Source organism: Quercus suber, unplaced genomic scaffold, assembly GCF_002906115.3.
Source record: "Quercus suber isolate HL8 unplaced genomic scaffold, Cork oak 2.0 scaffold_318, whole genome shotgun sequence".
NCBI classification, from domain to species: Eukaryota; Viridiplantae; Streptophyta; class Magnoliopsida; order Fagales; family Fagaceae; genus Quercus; species Quercus suber.
The window spans coordinates 343,072-370,853 of NW_027069773.1; the positions used below are offsets into that span (position 1 = coordinate 343,072).

Here is a 27,782-nt window from a genome sequence, read left to right on the forward strand (position 1 = left end):
TTAATAAAAATCAAATCTGTTTTGTAAGGTTGAGAAAAATGAAATTTGGTTAACAAAAATCAGATCTATTTTGTAAGGGATTAAAAAAAAATGGTTAATAAAAATCAAATCTGTTTTGTCAAGGATTAAAAAAAAAAAAAATTAGATTTTTAAAGAGGATTCATATTCATAATTCAAATCTATTATGCACACATCACATATTTATGGAATGACATAAAAAATTTAAAAAAAAGAAAAGAAAAAAAAAAGGAACTTTAACCTAACTATGAATCCATTCTTTAAAATTCAAAATCTGCTGTTTTTATTTGATAAGAAAACTTTTTCAGAAAATTTTCCAGATTTGTATTTTCAAATTTTCAGATCTGTATTTAATGAAAATACAGATCTATTTTGTGACCAGAAAAAAATTCAGATCTATATTTAATGAAAATACAGATCTGTTTTGTAATTAGCAAAATTTTCAGATCTGTATTTAGTGAAAATACAGATCTGTTTTTGACCTAAATTTTTTCAGATCTGTATTTTCATCTGTATTTAGTGAAGATACAGATCTATTTTTGAACCAAAAAAAATTTTCAGATCTGTATTTAGTGAAAATATAGATCTATTTTTTATTTTTAGAAAAAAGATTTTTGGTTATTAATTGCAAATTTTGAAATCAAAGAAGAATTAAAACATGTTAAAACATTAAAGAACATTCTATCAAAGGACATTCTATCTAAGCATACGAAGATGGCAGATATAAATTATGAACAAGACATAATAAAATCAAACACTTACTACCAAACATCATGCAATGAACAACTCAACATGTCAATTAAGAGAAAAGAAAAATAAACATAAGAATGAAACTAAATACCTGCTTGCATGAGTGTACCCTTCAATGAAAGAATATTTTAGAAATCAAAGAAATTTTCACTTCTTTGAGGTCTAAAATACTTTACTTACAAAAAAGAAGTTCTTAAAGCCAAGGCTTCTAGAATGTCTTTAACGTAAGGGGAGCAAAAAAGTAAGGAAAAGAAGGGCCCTGAATTATGATATTTCTCCTCCATTTATAGAGGCTTTGATGCTTGAAAAGCAAGCTGAATAAGATCATATACGAATTGGAACATGTCCTTTATCTCTAAAAAGTTGAAAAAGATAAGTTTTATCTCAATCAGGAGGTTCCCAGGCTGGGCCAGGCATTTAGGCCAATCGTCACTTGGGAAGTGCCAATCAGCACTTGACATGTGCCAATCAGCACTCCAAGAGTGTCGAAAGGCCCTCTTGGGTGCCAAGCTTGCTTTTCAATTTTGGTTCGATTTGAACTCTTTTTTTGAGGATTTTTTAGCCGGGAATTGCACCTAGACATGTTTTTAATTCGTATTCTAAAAACTAATCCCTTTTCCTTGATATTCAGGTCTTTAAAGTAATAATTATCTAATAGATAAATATTCTAAAAAGACTTAGTTATCCACAATTTCTTTGTTATCTTACTATCCACTTTATTCTCATGCAAGCAAGCTTATTTTTGACAAAAACCAACAACCAATTACAAAATTATTTAATTAACTTTATTGTTTAACCAATTAGAATTAATTCAAATTAATCAAATGTGATTGGTTCCACCCAAAAAAAATGCATGCAGATCGCAAAAACTTAATCATGTGATATCTTTAAATCCGACGGTCCGATTTAAGAATTAGATATACCGTCGCAATCATTAGAATCTTAAGATCTTTTTTATGACATGCAATGAATGAATTAGTGCATGTAATGCAACTCTAAATTTTGGGTATATGAAAGGTCACTCTAGCTATCTTCCAAGATTAAATTATGGGTGCAAAATCGAGTGTCTACAACAACAAATCTGAGCCTCGATCCAAACCTTGTTGTTTCCTGGCTATGGTAAAACTCAAAAGGGGTATCAGTGTTGTGATCCTATCTATCATTGTTTCATGTTTCTCGAAATGTTGTCTTTCGGGAACACCGCTCCATTGTTGAACTCTCTCACTTCTATTCTTCCCTGACTATCTTCTCTGTTTTAGAAATCTTGCTAGATGAATCACAAGATGCTCTCGATCCTCCTTTGGACTTCTCTATTCCAACCACTAGATATATTTTATGCTTCTCTTTGATCACCCTTAAATGAACAAGTGGAAGATGAACAAGTCAATTATGAGCTGCCCAACTTTGAGCTTGGGTCCCCTACTCCTGCTCCACCTAAAGATATACAAGACATTCCATCTAGTCACCCAACTTAAGTAGATCCATTCCTGCACATTTACTTGACTATCACTGTTACATTGCCCTTACTACAATACACGAGCCTCACACCTATCGTGAGGCCTCCATTGACCCTTTATGGCAGATTGCAATGAAAGAGGAACTTGATGCATTATTTAAAAACCATACTTGGAATTTGGTTACTCTCCCTCCTAGACAGTCCATGGTTGGTTGTAAGTGGATCTACAAGATCAAGACTCCCTCTGATGGGTCCATTGAGTGCTATAGGGCTCGTCTTATTGTAAAAAGGTTTACATAGGAGTATGGGATTGATTATAAAGAGACATTTGCTTTGGTTGCTCGTATCTCATCTATTTGTATCCTCTTAGCTGTTGCTATTGCTAGTAAATGAGACATTTTTCATATAGATGTCAAAAATGCCTTCCTTAATGGGGTTTTAAGTGAAGAAGTTTATATGCAACCTCCTTCTAGTCTCTTTGTTGAACCAAACAAGTTTTGTCATTTTCAAAGTGCACTTTATAGCTTTAAACAAGCTCCACGAACTTGGTTTGCCATTTTCAGCACCACCATCTTTTGCTTAGGTTACACTGCCAGTCCTTATGATTCTGCCTTATTTCTTCATTGCACCGACAAAGACACTATTTTGCTTCTCCTATATATGGATGATATGATCATAATTGGTGATGACCTTAGTGGCATTCAAGAACATAAGGATTTTCTCAGTCAGCAATTTGAGAAGAAAGATCTTTGACATCTCAACTACTTTTTAGGTCTTGAAATGACTAATTCCACAGATGGTCTTTATATTACTCAAAACAAGTATGAATACTGTTGGGTCTTGGACATCTCTGATTTCTTGGTGATGCAAGAATCAAACAGTTTTGGCCCACTCCAGTACTAAAGCAAAATACTGTGCCTTTGCTAATACCACATTTGAACTCCTTTGGCTTTGATGGCTTCTTAAGGATTTAGGTGTGTCTACATCCTCTGCTACTTCTCTTTATTGTGACAACCAGAGTGTCATTCATATTTCTTATAATGATATCTTCCATGAATGAACTAAACACATCGAGATCGATTGTCATTTTATCCATTATCATCTTGTCCATGATGCTCTCAAGTTGTTCTTAGTCTCCTCTAAAGATCAACTTGTAAATATCTTCACCAAGTCACATCCTAAGGGACGCCTCTATGCTTTGGTTGACAACCTCAAGTTGGTCTCACACCTACCTTGAGTTTAAGGGGGATTGTTAACGTGTAATAGGTTATAGGTCTTAGGCCCACCTTGTTTACTTATATAACACACATACTTGTACTACATACTCTGCCTCCTATATAAAGGTACTCATGTATATATTATTACTTAAGAAATACAATACTATTCATTTAGTATTTCTAACAGCCCCCTTACTCTTCTCCTCTGTGGTTTATTGCCCCCCTTCTTCCGAATTTTAAGATTGCTCTAAGTTTTTCTTTTTTTGGGAAATTTTCTTTTGTTCCAAGGGATGTTAATTTTTAGCCCGATATGCTACTAGTTGTAATTAGGATGGCTGTGGGCATAAGCGCTCATGATGGCTTTGGTGCTTGTCATGGTGGTAGTATGCCTCTGTCGAGTGGACCAAGATGAAGGATGAAAAATGGAGTCGCTATCTATATTAGGTTTAGAAACCATATATATAAAAGTCTCTTGGAGGGATTGATCTTACTAGAGCATATGTCCAAAATTTAAAAGGTGTTAGACACCCAACCCCACCCAACCCGTAGGTCAACCTCCACTCATTATGTTCCACATTGTAATTCCATCAAACAATACTCTAATTGGTTATCTATACATATACACACAAACACACACCCTCCAAATCTATCATAACATGCATCAAGAATACAACCTAGCATTCATCTATCATGACATCTCATAAACATCATCAACTCATCACATCACATCGACATATGCATCTCATCATGTCCTAACATGCATCTAGATAGGCTTATCATCATGTCATGCATGTCCTAACATTTATCTAGGTATGTCATTCATATCACATTTATCTCATATCATCATATCATATACATACACCTAGTGTTCATCTAAGCATATGTACACACATCACACCTCATGTTACTTAGCACTTCTAATCAAAGCAATACACATCACATGACAACAAGCATCTCACTATCTAAAGGCAGCAAACATACATGGCATCAATCAATCATGCTCATCATCCAAACATTGCATCTTCACATGTTCAAGTAAGCATCATTGTGAGAGACTTGGGGAAAATTCCCATTTGGTGCTCTCAAAAAAGAGATTTGGGTACCTTTTAGGGCATCTCTCTTTTTGGGTAAGTGGTGTGGAGTCCCCACTTATTTTTTATAAAAATAAAATGAAATAAAATAAGAGCAAAACTATATAAAACTTTACATGGCTGAATCTTTTTTTTTTTTTTTTAATTTCATTGAATGAATAAAAGAAAATACATATTTGAAAAAAACTGAAAATTACATGGCTTTGGGTCCTAGTTACAAACTACCCAAAATAAAGAAAAGATAAGACCTAAGTTTACCTATCCAAAGACACTAAATTTAGAGGCTAGGTTATGGAATGGGAAGGAGTTAAGCACCCATTCCGCCCAAACAGAGTCTAGTCTTCTAGACTCTTGTGACCAATATACCCCTTTATGCATGCTATGAATGATATGTTGCACATGTGAAATAAATTAAATCACAAATTTATTTATGAATGTATCCTCTTTTTTGTTTTATAAAAAAAAAATTCAGATATGTTTTTATTTAATTAAAACAACGTCTTTTAATTTGAAAAATATCATATCTATTTTTAAGAACTTTAAAAAAAAAATGATCATTTTTATGACAAAAAAATTAGATCTGTTTTATATGTTCAAAAAATATAAAAAAGATTGCTTGAGAAGAGGATTTCATTCATGAAATAAATTTATGTTACATTTATCGAATAAAAAAAACACAACAAAAACAACCATTCATGATCTTTTCCTTTATTTCAAAATCTGCTAAAAAAAACCAGATATGTATCTAAGGAAGATACAAATCAGTTTTTAATTTAAGAAAAATTCAGATCTGCATCTAAATAAGATGTAGACCAGTTTTTGATTTAAGAAAAATTCAAATCTGCATCTAAGGATGATGCCGATCCGTTTTTATTTTAAGAAAAAATCAAATCTGCATCTAAGGAAGATTCATATCCATTTTTATTTTAAGAAAAATTCAGATCTACATCTAAGGAAGATGCTGATCCATTTTTATTTTGCAGATCTTTGAAATTAAGAAAGAGATCACAACAATAATAAAAGGAATCAAGAACATGCTTTAACAATATAAATTAACAATTCAAGTTATGGATACTTGAGATAACCAAACTAAAAAAAATATACAAACATGCATCATCACTACAAGAGAAGCATAAAGAAAAGAAAAGGGTAATTAGAAACAACCTCTTGCATGGAGCACTTGTTTTTCTTGAGAGGATGTTTTAGGGTTCAGAGAAATTTATGCAATTATCTTTGAAACCGAAAAACCCTAGATTAAAAGAGAATACCAGAAAGGTGGTGAGAAATTTGAGAGTGTGAAGAGGTGTCTCTCCTAGAGTGTCAAAGAGTGTGCTCTCAGAGTGTAAAAGAGTGTGCTGAATTTTAAAGATCCAGACTCTATTTATAGAGGCTAGAATGCTTAAAAAATAAGCAATGACGGGTAGAATGCGAATCAGGACAAGGCTTTTTGCGAAAAAATCAAAAATGATGTGCTTTATCGGTACCCAAAATGAGTTGGGCCAAAGCCCAAAAGGGGGCCATTCGGAACTTTGAAAGTGTCGATTAGCACTCCAAAAGTGCCAAATGGTACTTTTAGACACCAAACGTACTTTCGTGTTCGAGTGCGTTTTGGACTCCCTTTTTAGGTTTTCTTGAGCCAGGCCTTGCACTTAGATGTGTTTTCAATCCATATTCTAATTTTTTTTTTATCTCTTTTCTAGATAATTCAGGTCTTTTCAGCAACAAATATCTTGTAGGTAAATAATCTAAAATAAATCTTGATAAAGTTCAGATTATCCACAATTTTATTGTTATCTAATTATCACTTTTGTTCCTATGCAAGCAATCCTATTTTAAACACTACTTGTCAACCAATCACAAAATTATCTAATTAATTTTAATTGTTTAATAGATCAGAATTAACTTAAATTAATCATGTGTGGTTGACTCTACCTAGACACAATGCATGCTAACCATGCAAAATTGATCATGAAATATCTTTCGATCCAAAAGTTCAATTTGAAAACCAGACATACCATCGCGACCGTTAGAATCTCAAGATCATTTTTATGATATGCAATGAATGAATTAATGAATGCAATGCAATCATGATTTTTTAGGGTACATGGATGGTCACTCTAGTCATTCTCCTTGATTAAATCATGGGTGCAAAATTGAGTTTACAAAATGCCCCTCATTGGCAAAGCTTGGAAAGCGAATGTCAATGTAAAACAAAGACACTGATTTTAGCAACCCTGATTTAATCGAGGTTGAATTTTCAAAGATTACCTAGCCTTTGAACCTAAAACTTTGGAACATAAAGCTTGCCTTACCTTTGACAAAAACAAAAATTCCTGACCTCGCTGATAGTTGATGAACTTTGGAAATGATTCTTGACAATTGATGCGACCAAGAGGCTTATCAATCTTGATCTTAATAATGGAATTGTTTGCAAACAAGGGGCTTTTCAACCTTGATCTTGATGATAGGTATTTGTTTGCGACCAATATCTTGAAGAAGAAACTGTCTGTGACCTTAATCTGGATGAAGGAAATTGTTTACGACCTCGATCTGGATGAAGGAAATTGTTTACGACCTCGATCTTGATGAAGGAAATTGTTTACGACCTCGATCTGGATGAAGGAAATGTTTGCAAACTTGATCTGGACAAAGGAACTGTCTGCGACCTCAATCTAGGACAAAGAAATTGTTTGCGACCTTGATCTGGACGAAGGAACTATCTATGACCTCGATCTAGACAAAAAAAATGTCTATGACCTTGATCTAGACGAAGGAAATGTCTACAAATTTGATATGGACGAAGGAAATTGTCCGCGACCTCGGTCTAGATGAAGGAAATGTTTGCGACCTAGATCTGGATGAAGGAAATGTCTGCGACCTGGATTTGGACAAAGGAAATGTCTGTGACCTGGATTTGGACAAAGGAACTGTCTGCGACCTCGATCTGGACGAAGGAACTATCTACAACTTTGATTTGGACAAAGGAATTTTTTGCGACCTTGATCTGGATGAAGGAAATTATCAATGACCTCGGTCTGGATGAAGGAAATGTCTAAGTCCAAGGGGCTTTTCAACCTCAATCTTGACAAAGGAACTGTTTGCGACCAAGGGGCTTTTCAACCTCAATCTTGACGAAGGAACTATTTGCGACCTCGATCTGGACAAAGGAACAGCCTGTGACCTCGATCTGGACAAAGGAAATTGTTTGCGGCCTCAGTCTAGATGAAGGAAATGTCTGTGACCTCAATCTAGACAAAGGAACTATCTGCGACCCTGATCTGAACAAAGGAAATGTCTGTGACCTTGATCTGGACAAAGGAACTATCTATGACCTTGATCTTGACGAAGGAAATCAAGGGCTTCTCATCCTTGAAACCGAGTTGCTACTTGCAAAAGTCAAAATTTAGAATTAGTCTTTAATTGATGAGTACTTTGTTGTTCAATTGCTTGCTTTTTTTTTTTTTTTTTTTTTTTTTTTTTTTATTTTTTGTTGAATAGTGTTAATGGTGGAAGAAAAGATGAAGGAGGAAGAAGCAAAAAAGAGAGTGACAAAGGTTGGATCATATTTCTTATCATGAAAAGTAAGAAAAGAAGATCCATTAGAAGAAGAAGACATTTTGATGCAAAGAAAAATGGGTTTGAAAATGGGTTTTACAAAAAATGGGTGTGTGGAAAAAGTGCTCAAGAACACAAGGATCTAAAGAATATTGAGGGCTATGGATAAATGAAGCTTGAAAAGCTTAGAAAAGTGTTTTTTTTTTTTTTTTTAAGAAGAAATGGTAAGAGGAAGAAGAAAAAACAAGGTGAAGATAAGGGTGAATAGTGTTAACGGTGGAAAAAAGATGAAGGAGGAAGAAGCAAAAAAGAGAGCGACAAAGAAAGTGGTTGGCCCCCACATAAAAATGAGCTGAGTTGTCGAGTCAACTCCCAAAAAAAAAAACTTTTTCAAAGAACCACCAAAAACTAATCAAAGTTTCTTGACAAAAATAAAAAAAGTTCAAATTAAGAAGAGACAAATGAAAATCACACATTTCAAAAAAAAAAAAAAAAAAAAAAAAAAANCCTGCACAACAAAAATTGTAAAATTTCAAATCAAAATATTACATATCACATATTAAAGAAACACTAACAAAATAGGTGCAAGCACATTGTTGTTGACTCTACACTATATCCCAAAGAGTTTCTCTTGGATTGCTTCATTCTTCTCTTTGGCTTTACAGCTAAAGCTCCCCCATCATAACGTTGTTGGCTCTACACTCTATCCCAAAGAGTTTCTCTTGGATTGCTTTGTTCTTCTCTCTGGCTTTACAGCAAAAGCTCCCCCATCATAACTACACATTTCCAGAATTTTCATTTTCTACTTTTGCAGCCCCCAAAAAAAGTTGTCCTGATTTTATCAAAAGCTTGCCTGCCATTAGTATTAAAATTCTTAGTATATACACCATTAGCATAGATACAAATTAATTCAAGAGTAGCCTTGTTTTAAAAAGGCCATAAAGGTAAAATATCACTTACAACCAAATAAATGAAATCATTGCTCAGTACTAACAGTAAAATTCTCATTAATCTAGTGCAATAAAGAACAAATGTAGATTTTATAAAAATATCCCATAATACATATACAATATATCTTACTCCCATATTCATGTGCTAAATGGTTTTGCTTTAATATGTGACATAATAAGGATTTGTGTCGATACTAATATGCTACAAACCCAATGTAGATTTTTCTCTCATATATTTTGTGCCTTAGTGACAAAATTCACAAAAGTCTCATCCATTAGTTTAGGCTATTATTTCCATGTTTTGAAAAATAGAACTTGATATTTATTGAAAAGGGAATGAAATAAAAAATAATTAAAAATCACAAATGAAGAACCAATAATCAAGAACATAGAGGGAGATTGTTGGAAGCAGAATTAGCGAACCTAGCATGAATTGTGAAGAGCCAATTGGTAATATTTTAGACTCGATTAGAAAGGAAGCAACTCAAAAAGTTGAAGCTCGCCAAGCTCTCTTGCATTGTTTTTGTACCTCCTGAGGTAGGGATACCAAGGGTTTTACTGGGTGAGCAGCTAATATACCAAACAAATCGGCCTGTATTTCAACCATCAATAACACACCCAAAATGACAAAAATCTAAATAGATTAAAATGGAAGATGGCAAATGAACTTAACAATTTATTTATACTTGCCGAAAATGTTATAGGATTTCCAAAACTACTAAAGTTTGTCAAAGTTAACAAATTTTATATACCTAATGGAAACCCTTGTTTAGGCAAAGAAATGTTAATGAACAGCCCACATTGAATTATGTATTTGTATGATTCTAATTCATAAAGTCTATAACTTATCTAAAATTTTTCAATCCAATCAAAGAATTAAACAAAGATGTAAAAAATCAGATAATTGCTCATACTTTTCAAGGGCTTTAGGTAATTGCTCATGCTTATACTCCATCTCCACCTCTACCCTACTTTCTCCACCACTCTTGCACCTTCTAAAATACCAAAATAACCTAACTCAGATTCTTACTCACCAGGGGCAACAATAGTAGCAGCAAGAGACAATCGAATTGTTAGGTTTTGGTTCAATGTGTAATGCCATCACTGAGCACTATCTTTGTGAAAAATAATAATCATGAATCTGAGTTCAATGATAATCCAATAATAGCCTAAACGAACAGGTGTACCTAAAAACAATAAGCAAAAATATTCAACCATTATTAGAAAAATTAAAAACCAAAAAGAAAAATTTCTTTCAAACTAAATAATCAACCTTTTGGAATTGCAGTAGCCAAAGAAGTAACAGGAAAAGCCTTCTAGAATTAAAACCAAATGTATCCCATAAAAAAACAGTAATTAACTGCCACTAACACCCAGAAATCTATAAAATATTTAGAACCTTATTGTTCAGCTTTGACTAAATGAACACAATTTGAAAACCAATGTGCCAAATTGGATCCAAAAACCACAAATTCAAGTTGTAACTTATCTGACTTGAAATTGCAGAGACATTTTGTGCAGTCTAGGCATGTAATTGTTCATTAACAATAGCTGCATTTTGTGAGACATGAGAAATACAAAAGAATTTGATCAAGAACGCTTAACCCCCAAATATCAAAAGAATGAAAATTAGACAATCTTAAACTAAACTATGGTCTTTCAATCAAATGAATGCAATAGTAATAATTATGAAGAAAGAAGGGTAAATATTGGGTTATTGTTAGAATAGAACCTTGTCTTGTAGGTAAACCTATCAAATGTATGTGATAGCAATGTACACATGAACTATTCACCTGATATTCTTAATAAATGAAAAATAAATTCTATACTTAAACTGCCCCTATGACAATTCTTAATTCATGCAATCAAAAAATTTTGTTGGCACCTTAAGTAATCAACAAATTTATTTTATTCTATTAACATAAATGAATTTTGAGCCTCCTTTAAAGCTACATCTTTTCTTCTAAATGAAAATCCAAATCAAAAAGTTTTTATTTCCCTAGAACATGAAATTTATTCCTCCATTGAGTCGTTTAATATTCCTCAAAATGGAAAGTCATATTTCTCATATATATTCATAGAAGGAGCTGATAAAAACTCTCTAAACCCAGCATATTATATAGTCTTTTGTCAACTGGACAGAGATATATTCTCCTAGAGATCAAGGATATGATGAAAGGGCAAACTATTATCAAATTTAAGGGAAAAGAAAATGAATTTCATAACCACCTTATGCAAAACTAAAACGGACATTTTTTTCCTTAATGAAAATATAGTGGCATGAGCCTAAGAAGGGACAGTCATGCATAATTTACACGATAAGCTTTGAAACACTGACTTATATTGATCATCCACACATCCAAACTTACATAAACTGAATAATTTTCCACAGCCCCATCAATCTTCTCTACTACTCCTCTAGTCCACAGCAATAGCAGCCCAACAGAGGCCCCTAAAGCTCCAAAGTGACACCAGTCCACAAACTAATAATCGATATGGTAAATCATTGTTACAATAGTGCAGCAAAAAAAAAAAAAAAAACATTTGTACAATACTATCAACTATTATGAAATCTATCTAAATGTTGTTTTCTACAATATAAACCTATCCCACCATCAATACCAATCCCAATATCTAACATATGAATCATAAAAAATTCAAACCCATACCAATCCCAATATCTAACAAATGAATCATAAAAGAATTTCAAATACACAATCTCAAAGAATTAGAATTTAAAATTCCTTATGAATTTCAAATTTAAATCCCCAAACTATACACTAAAATCAAGTTTTTAAGCGGTAGCCACATGAACCCAGATAAAAATTCACAAAATTAAATCCAAAAAAACTGAAGAATTATAAAGAGAGCAATAAAAATTCAGAATTATAAAGCGAGCAAAAAAATTTCAGAAGAGACGAATGAAAAATACAAATTTTCAGCCGTGAGTTGCATGGTAACACATAATCCCTAAAAGAATACTATTTATAATATAATTTAGGGTTATGGATTCCTAATCAAAATATAATATAGGTTATGAATTCCTAATCAATTTTAACATATAACTGAATATCCCAAATACAAATAGCTTTATCCGAACACAAAAACTATGATAATTTTTCAATAACGTTATGAAATACCCAGATCGGAAAATTAAACATTTACATTTATTGGGAAAATTATAAAAATAAAATATGTTAATGGTATAGAAAATTATTTACCAACAGTGGCGGTGTCTGATTTGATTTTCTCTTCAAGCTCTGTTGCGGTCCCATCGTCACCTTTGCTTCCGGAAAAACTCTCTGATTGTGTTATGGATTCCTAATCAAATTTGGTTAGGGTTATGGATTCCTAATCAAAATATAATATAGGTTATGAATTCCTAATCAATTTTAACACATAACTGAATATCCCAAATACAAATAGCTTTATTCGAACACAAAAACTATGATAATTTTTCAATAACGTTACGAAATACCCAGATCGGAAAATTAAACATTTACATTTATTGGGAAAATTAATATATATATATATATATATATATGTTAATGGTATAGAAAATTATTTACCAGTAGTGGTGGTGTCTGATTTGATTTTCTCTTCAAGCTCTGTTGCGGTCCCATCATCACCTTCGCTTCCGGAAAAACTCTCCGACTGTGAAACCATAGTTTTATGTACCACTGAAGGACCAAACCATATGGTTGGTGACCCCTTCTTTCTATCTCGAACCTGACAGTGTGGGTATGGCTTCTAGGCAGGATTGATTTTCAGTGTAGGGTTTTGGGGAAGGAGAAGGTAGAGAAATAGAGAAGAGAGAAGAACGGTTGGTTTTTATCGGGTGTTTTTATTGGGTTTTAGGGTTTTAGAAAAGTTTTTTTTTTTTTTTGGATTTATGTTTTTTTTTTTTAAATATTGTGCTGACGTGGAAAGTTGTGGAAGCTTCAAAAGTGTCGGTTATATATATATATATATATATATATTGATGATGCATTGTTTCAAAGACAACTAGCACATTATCAGTAATCAATCTACTACACACAAAAGCACTTTGAGTATCACTAATCACAGATAGTAAGATTTTCTTCAATCTATTTGCTAGAGTTTTTTAGGCTAATTTGTAAACAACATTGGGTAATAATTAGTTACTCTTTTTGGTTCTTTGATCTTAGGAACTAAAACAATATGGGTTTCATTATACTTTGAAGGAATGATTCCAAAGTTAAAGAAATCCAAAATAGTTTTAGTCACAACTATTCCAATAAAAGGCCAAAAATGCTGATAAAATAATAAGAGCACACCATCTGGTCCTGGGGCCTTAAAGCAAGTACATCTATATGAGTGCCTTTCTAATCTCCACTTCTTGGAACTCTCAGAAAGCAATTGGTTCATTTCATATGTTACCTTTGGCTGGACAGTGTGGACATAACGGGAAGGGAGTATGCCTCGGCTGAGTGGACTGGGGCGGAGAAAAGAAAATGGAGTCACCACCTAGAGTAGGTCTAGGAACCACATGCATAGCGTCCTTACGTGGAAGGACTGATCTTACTATCAAAGTATGGTTTCAGAGTTTAGGTATGGCATATGAAGGTCTTAGGCACCCAAGACTGCCCAACTCATGGGTCAGCTTCCACTCATTGTGTCTTACGTCTTAATCTCATTAAAGGCATATCCAATATTGTCATTCTAGACTCACACACACACTAACATGCATCTTGCAAACAAATACGGCATTTCATCCTAAACCCTAACATAAATCTATCATGGCATTGCATTACATATCACATCTCAGGCCTAGCATACATCTATCATGCATTGCATTACATCCAAGGCAGAAACATAGACATGGTAAGGTTTAAGCAAACATGTGATTGCATCTAAACATCATCCCAACAAACATATTCATACTCATCATCGAAACACACATTCCAAATGCATATTCATATAAATGTATGACTTACCTCTCTTCACCACAACACCTATGCATTAATGCATGGTCATATCATATGCATGTTCATGGCAAAACAAAGAAAGAATTGAAATGAAACCTTAATCTAAGATATGGAGAACAAACAACAAAGAAACATAGACATATACATGTGAGAACAAACTAGAATAGTGGCATATTTAAATAAAGAAATAGAAGCAAAAGGTTCAAATTAGGGTTTCTAAACATGAGTATGCATACGCATACATGAGGCCTACGTACATAGTGCAGTTGTATGCGTACGCATACTTCATGTATGCATGTGCATGTAGTAAGCATGCATATGCATACATGCCCTAAACCCTAACCCAAAAAGCACAAGAACATAGAACAAAGCTGAAAGCTTAAACTAACAACCTAACATACATAAAATGATAGCACAAGGGAAACCTAAACTAAACAAGTGTATTATAACACAACAAAACAAGAAAAAAAGGAAAACAAAAAGATTAAAGAAAAAAAGAGACTTAGAACATATACTTCTAATGAATCTTGTTTTTTTCCCTTAAGATTTTCTGTGTGTTTTGAAAAGGTATCATGTATGGGGGTTTGGAACAGCTCTCAGACGATATGAGATTCATTCCAAACCTTACACTTAATGTTGAAAAACTTGTCTTTCATAGTTATGGAACTCTAGCATGTATGCACAAGCCTGAGTATGTGTACACATGTATGAAGCATACGCACGCAACTTTGGGACATGTGTGTGCATACGTGTGTACGCGTACGCATGCCCTAGGGTTTCTTGGCCTTAATTTTTCAAAAATATATTTATTTAGTTCATAAAAATTTTATCTTTTTCTAAAAGCAATTTCCTCAAGTCAATTTCAATTTGATCAAGCCCTAAACCAAGCTTGGGCTTTAGAATTCCAACATCATTAGGGAACAGGGGCCCAAGTCATAAGGGGTACAAAATGCAGTGTCTACAAATGTCCCTCTTATGATTCGTGAGCTTCTCTAATAGAATCAAAAGAATAAGATACAAAACATTTTGTTTCGACGTACAGCTCGAGCCCAACCTACGCATACAGCAAACAACACACACACATGGGGCGCAATGCAACTCCACAGAGTTTCATAGGATTCATATGTACAAATTCCCACCTTTGTCACTTAGAAAACAAGCAACGACGGATTCACTATCCCAGAACCTATTTTGCTAATTGCAAGCAAAAGGCGAGTGACTCACTATCCTAGAGTCCTTAAAAAGAAAAAAAAACAACCAACCAAACAAACACGGTTCTATTACTAGCTTAAAAGGATATATATGTGTGTGTGTGTGTGTGTGTGGTGTCCATCTGGGGCTCTTGCCTTAAACTTCTCCAGGTAGTCTAGGCCTTTGGTAATTCTTGTTTTCTATCTCCATCTCTACCTTTCGGGTAAGGCTCTTGCCTCGTGGTAACCTTGGTCTCTGTCCCTATCTCTACGTCTTCCATTATGCCTACATATTCAATTTTCGGAGGATATGTGCATGAGTTCTTGTATGACTGGTATGAGATATGTGCCTGCATATTCAATTTTTGGAGGATATGTGCATGAGTTTTGTATGACTGGTATGGGGTTTGTGCCTACATTTTCAATTCCCAGAGGATATGTATACAAGTTTCTTGGTAATTCTAACTGGTATTGGTCCTGTGCTTGCATGTTCAATTCCCGAAGGATATGTGCACAAGTTTCTTGGTAATTGTAACTGGTATAAGTCATGTGCATGCATGTTCAATTCCCAGAGGATATGTGCACAAGTGAGCTTGGTAACTTTGACTCATGAGGAAGTTCTTGATGGTGTGTACTGGCTTGAGAAAAATAACTTACTGAGAAGTTTTGGTGATGATTTTGACCTACAAGGAAGTCTTTAATGTTATATAGTTCACTGGAAAAAATTTTCTTCTTCTCCTTCATGACTCACTAGGGAACTTGTGTTGATTTCACTCATGAGGGAGTTCTATCAACTCCATGGTGAACTACTATTCTTCACAACCTTTGGGGAAGTTGTCCTTGTGCCTTGGACCCATGAGGGAATCCTCCATGACACTATAACTTACTAGGATTTGGTTGATGGTCTTAACTCAAGAGGAGTTTCCTTGGTGATTCCTGATTTGCTAAGGGATGTTTTGGATACTTTCAAACCTGCTAGGGATGCTTTAAGAGTCTTTGTGTCTTTTACCCAATTAAGGGTATTTCTAGGTGCATTTTTTTAATTTTTCTTTGTACTTCTTACCTTCTAGGCACCTACTAGGGATATTTGGAAATTTTTATTTTTTTTACTTTTATTTTTACTAAGTTGTACCTCATGTTCTTGAAAATTCCATTCATGTCTTTATCTCACAAACTACATCTTCATTCACATCCATACCTTGCAAATTGTACTTACTTTTCTTGCAAACTGTAATCTTGTAAACTATCTATTTGTTTTTAGACCCCTTAAAACACAGCTAGATTAACCTAGTTAATTAGCCAAGTAATCACTTAGTCAAATTATGTAGATCTAGGTTAACACAGATAAATCATATCAATGTAAAGTGCGAAAAATAAAGAACACAAAGATATGATGACCTAGGAAAACCAAACCGCTAAAAAACCTGGGGAGGATTTAACCTAGCTATCCTCAAGGTAAAATAGCAAAACCACTATGAAAGAATTGAAGTTTGTACAACAGTGACTTAGACCATTAACATCCTATTGCTACCTTGAGTAGAAAACTTATTACTATGACCCCATGATAGCTCTGAGTCCACGGACTACTTCTTTCTTTGGCCTTCGCAAAACACAAACACCCATGTTTGTGACTTTGAGATCTCACTCAAAGGTTTAGCAACACAAACTCTCCTGTTTGTGACTCCAAGACCACCCATGAAGGTTTAGATCATTAGCACCTTTGATGACTAGAGAAGGCAACAACTTCTACAATACTGGATCTTGAGATTCTTCAAATAATAATACTGGTAGAAAATATGAGAGAGCTTTTTAGGTACAAAACCCTAAATACAAAAGAGGGACACTCTTCTCTCTCTAAAAAGCCTCATAAAAACGTGCTTAGAGTTTCCTTTATATAGTGGGAGAAGTAGATCTGAAACCCTAATCCTTAATGGGCTTGAACTACTGTTTGGGCTTAATTAAAATTCTGCAGATATTACTTTCAGTTGGTCGAGCCTGTTCTTCGATCTATCGAACCAAGCAAATTCTATAATCTTCTTTCTATAACTTGTATGTTCTTATGTATTCACGATTTTCCAATCGTTCTAAACTTTTAGTGTAAGATTGAATTTAATCAACCATCTTATTGGCTTTATACATGCCAAATTTTCTTGTAATTCAGCATTTAGAAACCTTGTATTTAGGTGGGAATCTTGTAAGGGTAGTGTGTGAGAGAGTGTGAAGAAATGCTTAAGAATGTGCAGTGAAGCAAGGACTCGTAACTAGATCTCGCGGATGGCTCGTGACTGGCAAGCCGCCAGATGATGCACACGAGCGGAGCATGCAGAAAGGCTGAACCATCATGCCAGCTATTGTACTACAAGACAAAAAGTCCATATTAGCCATTCAGCTAGCTCGCTACTTAAACTCGCGACTCAATCAAGTCGCGAGGCCAAGTCGCCAACCAACTCTGTTTTGGAAAAATTAACTCTTCACATTTCTTTCTCACCCTAGTATAAATACCCTTTATACCCATGAAATGTAGAGAGCTTTCAGAGAGAATTTTTAGAGAGAAACCCTATATAAAAACAAGATTGACTCATCCACAATCTTTTCATAAAGACTCTTCAAATTCCTCTACTCTCACCCTCTCCATTGTTACATCCTTAAGAGATTCTTACCCAAATCATTTTCTCACCATAACCACATCTGTGAAAAGGCTTTTTGGTGCTTTGGAAAGCAGTTATGAAAGGACCAACAGTTATTGGTTGATGCTATAGACTATAGCGGAATCCGGTTAGCTAAAGAAGACAAAGGTTTAGCACAACCTCATTAGAGCAAGAAGCTTGGAGGGCTTAGATACACTGGGTAGATTGGGCTTAAAGGGTCTTCTGGTGTTCATGTATCCCAACTTCATTCTTTAATGGATTATTGACCGCTTGAAGGGCAGCGGAGAGGTTTTACGCTAAGAGCTTCGGTTTCCTCTTTAATAACACATCGCTGTGTTGTCCTTGTGTTTGCATCTCTCTTCCCTTAATCTTTGCTATTTAATTTCTGCTGTGGATGTAATTTTAATTGGTTTAGATGGTTTATCAATTCTGTTATTAGCTTATATTCATGTTCCACACATTTATTGTTTGATAATAAGCTTGAATTGGTAATTTGTAATTGGGGGTCTAAACCTTCATAGTGTTTTACATGCTATTTGAACATTCAATTGGTATCAGAGCAGGTACACTTGTTGTGATTTAAATACCTAAGTGTGATCCTTGACCCCTTATGTTATTTTCCATGGATATTGCTTTGTATGCTTCTTTGTATGATTTGGTTAATGATGAATATAACATGCCATGTGTTGTGAAAATGCCTTTATGAGTGATAAGCCTCATGATTGTGATGATATGTTACATGAATCATTGGGTGTTGTTGATATTCCAAATGACAAACTCTTAAAGAAAAAGGCAAAGAAGTTCCAAAAGAATTTGAGCAAGTTATTTTGTGAAAAGGATGATTTGATTGCTAAGCTCAATGAATCCAACAAATTGGTTGAAAAATATAAGAAATTTGCTGAAAATTCTCTTGAAAAGCTAAAAGAGTTTGAATGTTTGAATATGGACTTGGATGCTAAACTTATTTTGTCTAACAAACTTGTTGATGAGCTAAAATGTGAAAATGAATCTCTTAAGATGCATGCCAAGTGTTTGATTACTGAACCTATTGTTAAAAAGGATAAAAATATTTGTTGCAATCATGTTGTGGTACCCGATTTTGTGCCTATTGTGTGTTCTACGTCAAAGAAAAAATCGGTGTACATTCCTCCACATAAAAGAAATCAAAAGATGGAGAGAAAGGCTATTAAGTCAAAGCCTCCATTTAGGTCTCAACCTAAGGCTTTGGATGGATCTAAATTTGTTCCAACTTGCCACCAATGTGATGTGATTGGTCATATAAGACCTCAATGTCATAAGTTGAGGACAGAACAAAATCATGTTGCTAGATCCCTTCCTAAAAAGCCTAGTGGGCCTAAAAACATTATTTGTTACCATTGTGGTGCTTTTGGTCATCTAAGACCTCATTGCTCTAAGTTTCATGCTCTTAAAAGAATCAAAAGAAAAAAGAAACTTGAGCTTCTTGGAAGTAGTGCTAAAAAGGGTAAACTGAATTTGAGTGAAAATAGCACGTTGTTAAAGAAAGTGTTTAATGCCCCTAACTCCTTAACTATGTGCATCTCTGGTTCTCTTTCTTCTAACCCTCGTCTCACTTTTCTTAAGACATTCATTCCAAATAATCGTTCCATTTGGATGAGGAACAGTTCCTATGGTTGAGCTTTTGCTCTTTTGGTCCTTGATCTAATTCTTTCGATCCTTGTAAGACCCTTTATGCATTGAATGTCATATCTTCATGCATTTGTGCATTTTGCATTTATTTGTATGCATTGCTTTTTTTTATTTTTTATTATCTTACTTTTATGTTTTAGTTTTGTATGAGTAAAAATCCAAAACCACATAAAAAGTGAAAAATTCAAAAAGTTTGATCGTATATGTTTGAGCACATATCTCATGTGAGTTTTGCCTTGTACCTTCGTATAAATAGCTTTATGCATTTACGAGCTTAACTTGTTCTTTGTGCACTTATATCTTTGTGGAAAAAATCTTGACATCTTTGTGTAATTGTTGTAAATCGATATTCAATCTTGTCATGAATGATTAGTCAATAGTCATATTGATTTAGATACATGTGTAGACTTGTGCCTATATATCTTCCCACACTTTTATATTTTTTTGCTTAAAGAGCTTAACTAATGTAAATCTCAAAATGAAAAGAGATCATGAGCTACAAAAACCATCACACATACTAATATTTGACTAGGAAAAAGGGAAAGCGACTTTTATGAATTTGTATGGTGCCTAAAAATCCAAAGGCTTGTTCATCAAATTGAAATATCAAAAATTTTAGGCATCAATCTCAAAATGAGATGTATTGATTCAAAATGATCAAATGTTATGATTTGTAAAGAAGCCAAATGAAAAGTTTTAAAGATATGTAATCATTTTCTTGTAGGAGGTCATATATGTTCATTTCTATAATTGAGATAGACCACTTGACTTAGTACTAGTTGTGTATGGCTTAATTGAATTGATTATTGAAGTTTCACTTTAGACTATGAACTATTCCACACTTGATACACACACACAACACACATGCCTAATGTTCAATGAATACCTTATTTATTTGTTCGATTGTACTTGTTTAAATGTGATATGTGTGTGCTCAACTATATATGGATTAATCCAAAAAGATTTTTGATTATTTTATATGTTTTTGGAAGTGATTTTTATCACTCTTTGTGTTCATGTTTAGTGCTTACTTTGTTTTTCGTTGTTTAAACATGTTCTGTGTTGAAAAACAAGTGTCTGAGTTTTTTGCGACTCACCTCGCGACTCCCTCGCTACTCGCGCAGCTCACGAAAATTTTCGTGACTAATTTCATGACTCACTAGTCACGCAACGCAAGTCGCAAGTTCATCCAGAACCTTTCGCGACTCATCTCGCGACTCGCGAAAATTTTCACAACTCGCTCAGTCACGAAACGCCCAGAAACAGCTTTTTAAAGGGTTTTTCATGAGAAACTTATTTTAAACCTCTCCCATCCTCTCTTAAACCCCTCTTTCAATATTTTTACATCAATACCCAATCAATTTGAATGTTTTTTTTTATTCCATTAACATCTCTAAGGTAATTTTAAACTCTTTTCATTGTTTTGGATCCTTGGATTATGTTTTGGAGAATTTTGTGCTCTTGGTTGGGACTTTCATCATAGTGGTTGGGAAAACTTATTTTTGTCAAATTTTTGCATGGGATTGGTTTCTTTTGATGATTTGCTTTGGCTGTTGGCCCCTTGTGGTAAAAAGATCTTGTATTAAGGGTGGTTTTCATGATGTTCATGCATTGGTTCACATTGTTATTCATAGTGGGCATGTTAGGTGTTTGGTAAAATGCCTCTTAGGCATTTTCTCGCTTGTTTGGACTCTGATGAGTACCAAACTTTGGGTTTTCTCATGTTTCCTCATGTTTCCTTTGTCTTTGCATGTACACACTGGGAGCATGGACACTTAGAGCAAGGGTGCGACCTCCTAGGCGCAAGCAAAAAATGGCAAGGATGCAAGCAAGAAGACGCAAGCCCACAAAGGGCAATGTTTAGTAGATCAGGAGGCCTAGCCTCCCCGAGTGGTTACATCTTTCTCCCTTTCTCTTAGCCTCTTCTCTAGAGCATTGTATTAGGGTTTCCCCTCTCCATGAACCCTTTATCTTTCCTGCATCTTACTTGGGCCGCATTCCTTAGGTTTGGCAATGTTTATTTTACATTTCATGTACCTTGCTAGGGCATACCTTTAGGATGTTAGCAATGTCTATTTACGTTCCTGTTCTGTGTGATAGCATTGTGCATAATGTATGTATATCTATATATATATATATATATGCTTGTATGTAGGTAATCGTGCACTTTGTATGATGGACCCTTGTGGCTACATGAGAAACCCTCTCTAGTACGGGTATGCCCAAGGCAATTGTTGTAGGTGCATATTCATGCTATATTGGGTGCACAATCATCATGGTGTGACCATCCCGATCCATGTCACCAAGTGACATTGATTTCTCCGTGTATGCAATGCGCATCGATAGGTTTGATGCTTTGAAGGACTCTGGCTTTTCCTAGCACAAGCATGTTGGCACACGTCATATACACAGGCATGAAACCCTTTCGATGCGCCATAGCGCACCAAACACAAAACTCTGTTGGATTTCACCATAAAAATGGGTCATCCTTGTAGCCATATTCTCATAGCAAAAGCTGGGTAAGGATGGTGTTTTGTGTGCTATAATCCACCTGAGGCGAAGCATTGCCGAATTTTGAGCATGAAAATAAGGTGAAATGCTACCGGATTTTCGCCATGGAAATTTGGCACTGATCTCAAACACACTAGGGAAAAATTGATCGAGACCACACCCTTTCTGAAACCAAACCTTGTTGGGATTAGTGCCCTTAAATCCTATTGTATGATGCTATTTATGATATTATGTATGACATTATGTATGACATGATGTATAACTTAATATTGTAATTAATAAAGTTGTTTTATTATTATCTAAAATAATGGTAACATGAATATTCAGACATTATCATTTAGTCCATGAGTTGCATAGTATGTGATTTATGTGATTTAGTTACAGAAGATATAAGTCACAAGTTCTTTGTAAACTCAAAATTTTATTTCATAGTCGGTGATGAAATTGGGCATTTCATCTGCGAAGACTATAACATATCAACTAAGATGATTTGTCTTGATCATGAAAGTGGAGACTTCTAGTTGATGTGTTAATATGTTTTAAGAGTTAAGACATATTGAACTGGACCGCTGTGAGATTTATTATTCTCCTAACGACTGTTAATTGAATAATAAATCTCACAACTTATATTTGCATGAACTCTTAATCCTGAGAGAATAATGGCCCTAATCATGAAGTGTAGGTTGCTTTGATATATCAGGAGTGAGATCTAAAGTAACGGTTAAAACCTCAGTATGTTGGGCAGCCACATTTCGTGTTGATGGAACATATATTCTCAAGATGGAATTCATAGTCTCTTAACAGAGATTTAAAATATTCCCTTGAGATAAGTTTAATGGGTTTAGTTATTCAGAGAGTTAGGCCTAACCACTTCGGTAAGAAATTACTAAAGTATATATTTATGAAATTGGATTTCATAAATATATAATGAATAACTTAAAAGGATTAAACCGGGTACTCAAGGATTAAGACGTAGTAATCTTCAAAGTGACAGTCTATATTTATGACTTTGAATTACTACGAATATTTTATGAAGGGGTTGCATGTATAATAAAATTTTGGGATATAATTTATTAATAAGGCCTAGAGAGCAATTATATTTATATAGTGGTATTAAATATAATTAATGGTAATTTTGGACTTGTCAAGAGTTGACAGAAAAGCCCAAGGCCCATTGGAGCTAGTGTCTTATTGGTCCTTTTGGTCCCACTCTAAGCCACACATTAAAGCCCAATTGGAAAGGCCCAATAGGCCGGCCCAATTAGATAATCAGTTATATATAAAGGGAGAGACATACAGAATTTTTATTAGAGAAAAAGTGAGACACCATTGTGAAGTGGTGTGTATGTGCGAGTGAAACCACTCAATTATTCTCCCTTGGAAATTGATTGAGAGACCACACTTCTTGGGTGTAAAGTGGAATTGGAGTGAAGATTAAAAGTGTTCTCAAGTACTTATAATCCTTTGTTTTGAATTTCACCGCACCAAGGTACGCTATCTTGTTCTTAAATTCTGAAATTTACATAATGCAAGTTATCTATCATGAATGAAATAGATCTTTGTTTATTGCTTCCGCTATGTGTTTTGTATGAGATACAAAACCAAATTTAACCAACAAACCTCAAATCCCAATTCGATCAAAACCTCGAAAGCTAATGCCAATAGCTTGATTTTTAATTACCAATGTCCTTAAATTAAGATTTTACCAAAACAAATGACTATCCTTGGACAGGCGTTGTGGGGTGCCTAACACTTTTTCTACATGTAACCAGACTTCCAAACTCAAGAATCAAGATTTTTTATCCATCCGTATTAGGTTAGGAAAAATGACCTTTTTTTTAGCCTAGGATCAGTAATAAAATCAAATAGAGTCAAGTGACTAATCACACATTAGAAAAAACCCAATGATTTGTGGCGACTTCACTTACCTTTGGTAAATCCATTAAAATTGACTCATTTTCCAGTCACACACTAGAGGTACAACCTTCCTCCATAGCACCCTTCAAAACTCCTAAGCTTGAACGGCGATTTTTCAGGCGCACACGCAAGTGTCACTGCGATGGGTGGTTGAACCACTACAAGACATCAACAACATGCTAAATCTAAAACCCAAGATTTCAATAGAACATTATTACCTAATGAAACAAAAAGTAAATCTACACCAACTTCACTGTCATCTGATGTTTCTTTAGCAACACTAGCTGATTCTAGGGGCATCTTTCCATTCTTCTTCTCCTCTAAATGCTCTTTCAACTCTTTACACTGATTCTTGTAATGCCCTTTCTTGTGACAATAAAAGCACTTTACATACATCTTTCTTTGCACGTGATTTAGACTGTGATCTGTTCCTGTTGGATTTCCATCCTTTTGACTTGCTTCTACCCTTATTTCTTGACTCTGACTTTACAATAAGTCCATCAGCCTAAGAACCATCACCATCTTGCTTCATCTTTATGTATGACAAGAGAGCACTAGTCACCTCATCATGTACTACGGTCTCTTTCCCATACATCAACCTAGTCACTAGATGATCAAAATGTGTAGTAAATGACATTAATAAGAGCAATGCTTTATCTTTGTCCTCATAATTCACCCCAAAACTTGACAATTGGGTGTTTAACATGTTAAATGTGTTGAGATGCTCCAACAGATCTGAACCCTCCTTCATATGCAAACTGTAAAGTTGCTTCTTCATGTACAACTTGTTGTCAAATTCTTTCTCATATAAAGACCTTCTAGTTTCTCCAAACTTCCTTTGTAGTCTCTGTTTCTAGGATGTTGTGAATGATCTCATCACCTAGGTTGAGACGAATAGCGCTAGCTACTTTCTCATCCATCTCTACCCATTCTACATCCTTCATCATTTCTGGTTTCTTCTCCTTCCCAAGAAAAGCCTTATGAACTCCTTGTTGAATTAGGAGATCCTTCATTTGCCTTTGCCAAAGGGAAAATTTCCCCTTACCACAAAACTTCTCTACTTCATACTTTGTGTTTGACAACTTTACTGTATTTAAAGGATTGAATCCTAACCTTGCTCTAATACCACTTGTTGTGCAAATAGCGCCCTAGGACTCAAATCGATAACAGTAAATAAGAGAAAATTAAATAACAAGCACACACAAAGAATACAATAATTTACATGGTTCGGCAAACTACCTACCTACACGGCAACGATGGAGAAATTTCACTATAAATATAGGAAGATACAATAGTGCATAAGAACACTCTTAAGAAACCCAAATCTGAATTACAACCTAGCACTTTCTCACAAGAAAACACAAGATTGAAGGACCTGCAACTTTTTCTCTTATGCGATTGTACTTCTCTTCTTATTTTTAGTTCTTATACGGCACTAGGACTTTTTGGAATTACTCTTATTGTTGCATATCATAAAGCAAGCGCGCGCGTGTACGTGCGCGCGCGCACACACACACACACACATATATATATATTTTACTTTATCAAGTCAGCTCCTAGGACTCCAAATACAACTTGTATTCAGTCAATTACTATGACCGAATTGGGCTTGGTTGGCCCTTATGGGCTTGTGGCAAAATTCAAGCCACACTTCATGCTCCATTAACACCAATGAATAGTTACAGTACATGGATGACTATAAACCTTCCAAGCCTATATCTCCCTCTGTACTTGAACCCTCCAAACTCCTGCTAGCAACCAACTTCCCCAAGTTTTTTCTTCATCTAGTTTACCAAAGAACCTTTATTGAAGCACCACCAAAATGAATTGGATTTGAATGTGGCTTCTCAAGTTTCCATGAATCTTCACTCACTCATAAGGTCTATGTGCATGGGTGAGATGCAGGAATGCAAAATCTCAATCAAAGATTGAAAGAGATGGAAAAGAGATGATGGAGTGTGTTTTTGTCCAAAAAAAAAAAAAGTTCTCTCTTTTCTTACAATCAATATGACCTCTATTGGATGTCTCTCTTATTGCCAAAGGAAAATTCCTGATACCATTTGCTAAGATTGTCAAGATTATATTTCAATTATTAGACATATTCTTCTTCTTCTTTTGAGCAAAAGCATATTCTTCTTAGAGTATCTCCAGCAGTGTATGTATAAGAAAAATATTAGCTATAAAAGAGAGTGAGACCCAAAAAAACAACTCTAGCAGATTCTCTATACCCAATTTTTTTTTTTTTTTTTTGGCTTATGAACAGTAGCCCATCAAGTCTGATGGGCTACTATACATTAGCTATTGAATTTTTTGTCTTAAAATATTATCAACTACTTATTATATTAATTCTTTCTCTCTCCTCCTTCGGATTTCTTTTTTCTCTTACCGCTGCTGTTGCTTCTTTTTTTCTCTCATTCTTTCCGCTGCTGTTGCTTCTTTTTTTCTCATAAACCAAATGAATTCAGAAAAATAAAAGGAAAAAGAAAAAAGAGAGAGACCTGTTCATAAGCAAAAGAATTAATCCAAACACAAAACAAAATCCAATTCTTAAAATAAAGTTGAATCAGAACAAGCAAATATGAAGAAAAAAAAAACAAGTCGATCGGTGGGGAGGACGACGAGTGGCAATGGAGATACTAGAGCGGCAGCTGAGATGCTGGAGCAGTGGTGGAGGCCCAAGCTGATCTCTCTCTCTCTCTCTCTCTCTCTCTCTCTCTCTCTCTCTCTCTCTCTCTCTCTCTGATGTGAAGAGTAAATGATGTTGCTGGAAGGTTCTTGAGGAGAAAAAGAAATGAAAGAAGGGGGATAGAGGACACGTGTGTGGAGGATAATGAAATGAAAGAATAAAGAATAATATAAAAAATAAAAAATCCTAATTGAGAAATTCTACAACAATGTTTTCACAATAAATTTTAAATAACAGATTGTTATTAGTTAATATTGGCGAGAAAAAATAATAATTTCAGTGGTGAGTTCAAATTAGAACTAGTAACAACTTTCCACATAAATTTTGTTGTGAACGTATTGCATAAAATGTTGTGAATGTAACACTTCTCATTTAAAAATATAGTTGTTAAAAAAAGAATAAATGATGATAAAAAATGAATAAAGAATGAATGAAGAAATAATATTTAAATGAGATAAAGAATGGGATAGAGAATCTGTTGGAAGTGTATTTGAAAAAGTGGCTAGGTAAAATCTAAATATCACTGTTCATTCTCCAAACAATACAAAAATTTGGAAAAGCTGCTGGAGATGCTCTTAAGCCACTTAATACCACAACTATGCATCCCAGCGATAGCAAAGAGAGGTATAGCATATGAATCACATAACTTCTTCATTATTGTTTGTATTTAAATCCATCTTGGGCTTTGTAAGTCATTTTCATTTTACTAAGAGAGTACAAAAAGCGGTATTTTATCTTAAATTTAAACCCTATGACATAGGTACAGTCTTTTGAGTGTAGTACATTAGATTTTTCACTTAAATTTAAACGCATACTTGTATTAAAATTAATTATTATAGAAAAAAATTATCATAGAAAAAAAAAAAAGTCAATGCTATCGTGTATTTAAATTTAATTGGGAAACTTGATGTACAACACCAAAAAAATTGTACCTAAACAATCTTAACTATTTTGACAAAGAATGTTCCAAAGAATCCAATGTCTGCATATGGACTCTTTATTAACCTATGTAGCATAGATATAGGCACGATATGTAGTATGACACAATATGCAGCACAGTGATACGACATTTCTTGAAAAACTAGGATACGATATGTCAAGAATACAACAATTAATTAATTAATATTTATTTTTAGGTATATATATTTTATATTTGGAATAAGTTATGTTTATTTT

At 34.3% G+C, this 27,782-nt stretch overlaps 1 protein-coding gene across 15 annotated transcripts; it reads right to left on the reverse strand.

The window, feature by feature from the left end:
* Window positions 1-8,598: 8,598 nt before the first annotated feature.
* Window positions 8,599-12,908, reverse strand: LOC111999267 (uncharacterized). Of its 15 annotated transcripts, none has more exons than XR_002881573.2 (6): window positions 12,607-12,903; window positions 12,259-12,358; window positions 11,407-11,520; window positions 10,072-10,224; window positions 9,461-9,629; window positions 8,599-8,940 (listed from the first exon to the last, which is right to left on the reverse strand). XR_002881573.2 is itself a non-coding variant. In XM_065782861.1 (6 exons), the coding sequence occupies exons 1-4, from the start codon at window positions 12,661-12,663 to the stop codon at window positions 10,207-10,209; spliced, it is 270 nt and encodes an 89-aa protein (XP_065638933.1). In that variant the 5' UTR covers window positions 12,664-12,908; the 3' UTR covers window positions 8,599-8,940; window positions 9,461-9,569; window positions 10,072-10,206. The 15 variants fall into 15 exon arrangements, 7 of the variants coding, with proteins under 7 accessions (XP_065638933.1, XP_065638932.1, XP_065638934.1 ...); XM_065782861.1 differs by having other exon boundaries at window positions 9,461-9,569; window positions 12,259-12,339; window positions 12,607-12,908; XM_065782860.1 differs by having other exon boundaries at window positions 12,259-12,339; window positions 12,607-12,908.
* Window positions 12,909-27,782: the final 14,874 nt, after the last annotated feature.

What these genes read in the sequence shown, in the direction of transcription:
- LOC111999267 (XM_065782862.1), bottom strand. Translation starts at nt 12,663, where the DNA reads ATGATGGGACCGCAACAGAGCTTGAAGAGAAAATCAAATCAGACACCA. An exon ending in ATCAGACACCACCACTACTG is followed by an intron (nt 12,340 to 12,606) that starts GTAAATAATTTT and finishes TAACACAATCAG; the next exon opens with AGAGTTTTTCCGGAAGCAAA. An exon ending in ATCAGACACCGCCACTGTTG is followed by an intron (nt 11,521 to 12,258) that starts GTAAATAATTTT and finishes ATCGATTATTAG; the next exon opens with TTTGTGGACTGGTGTCACTT.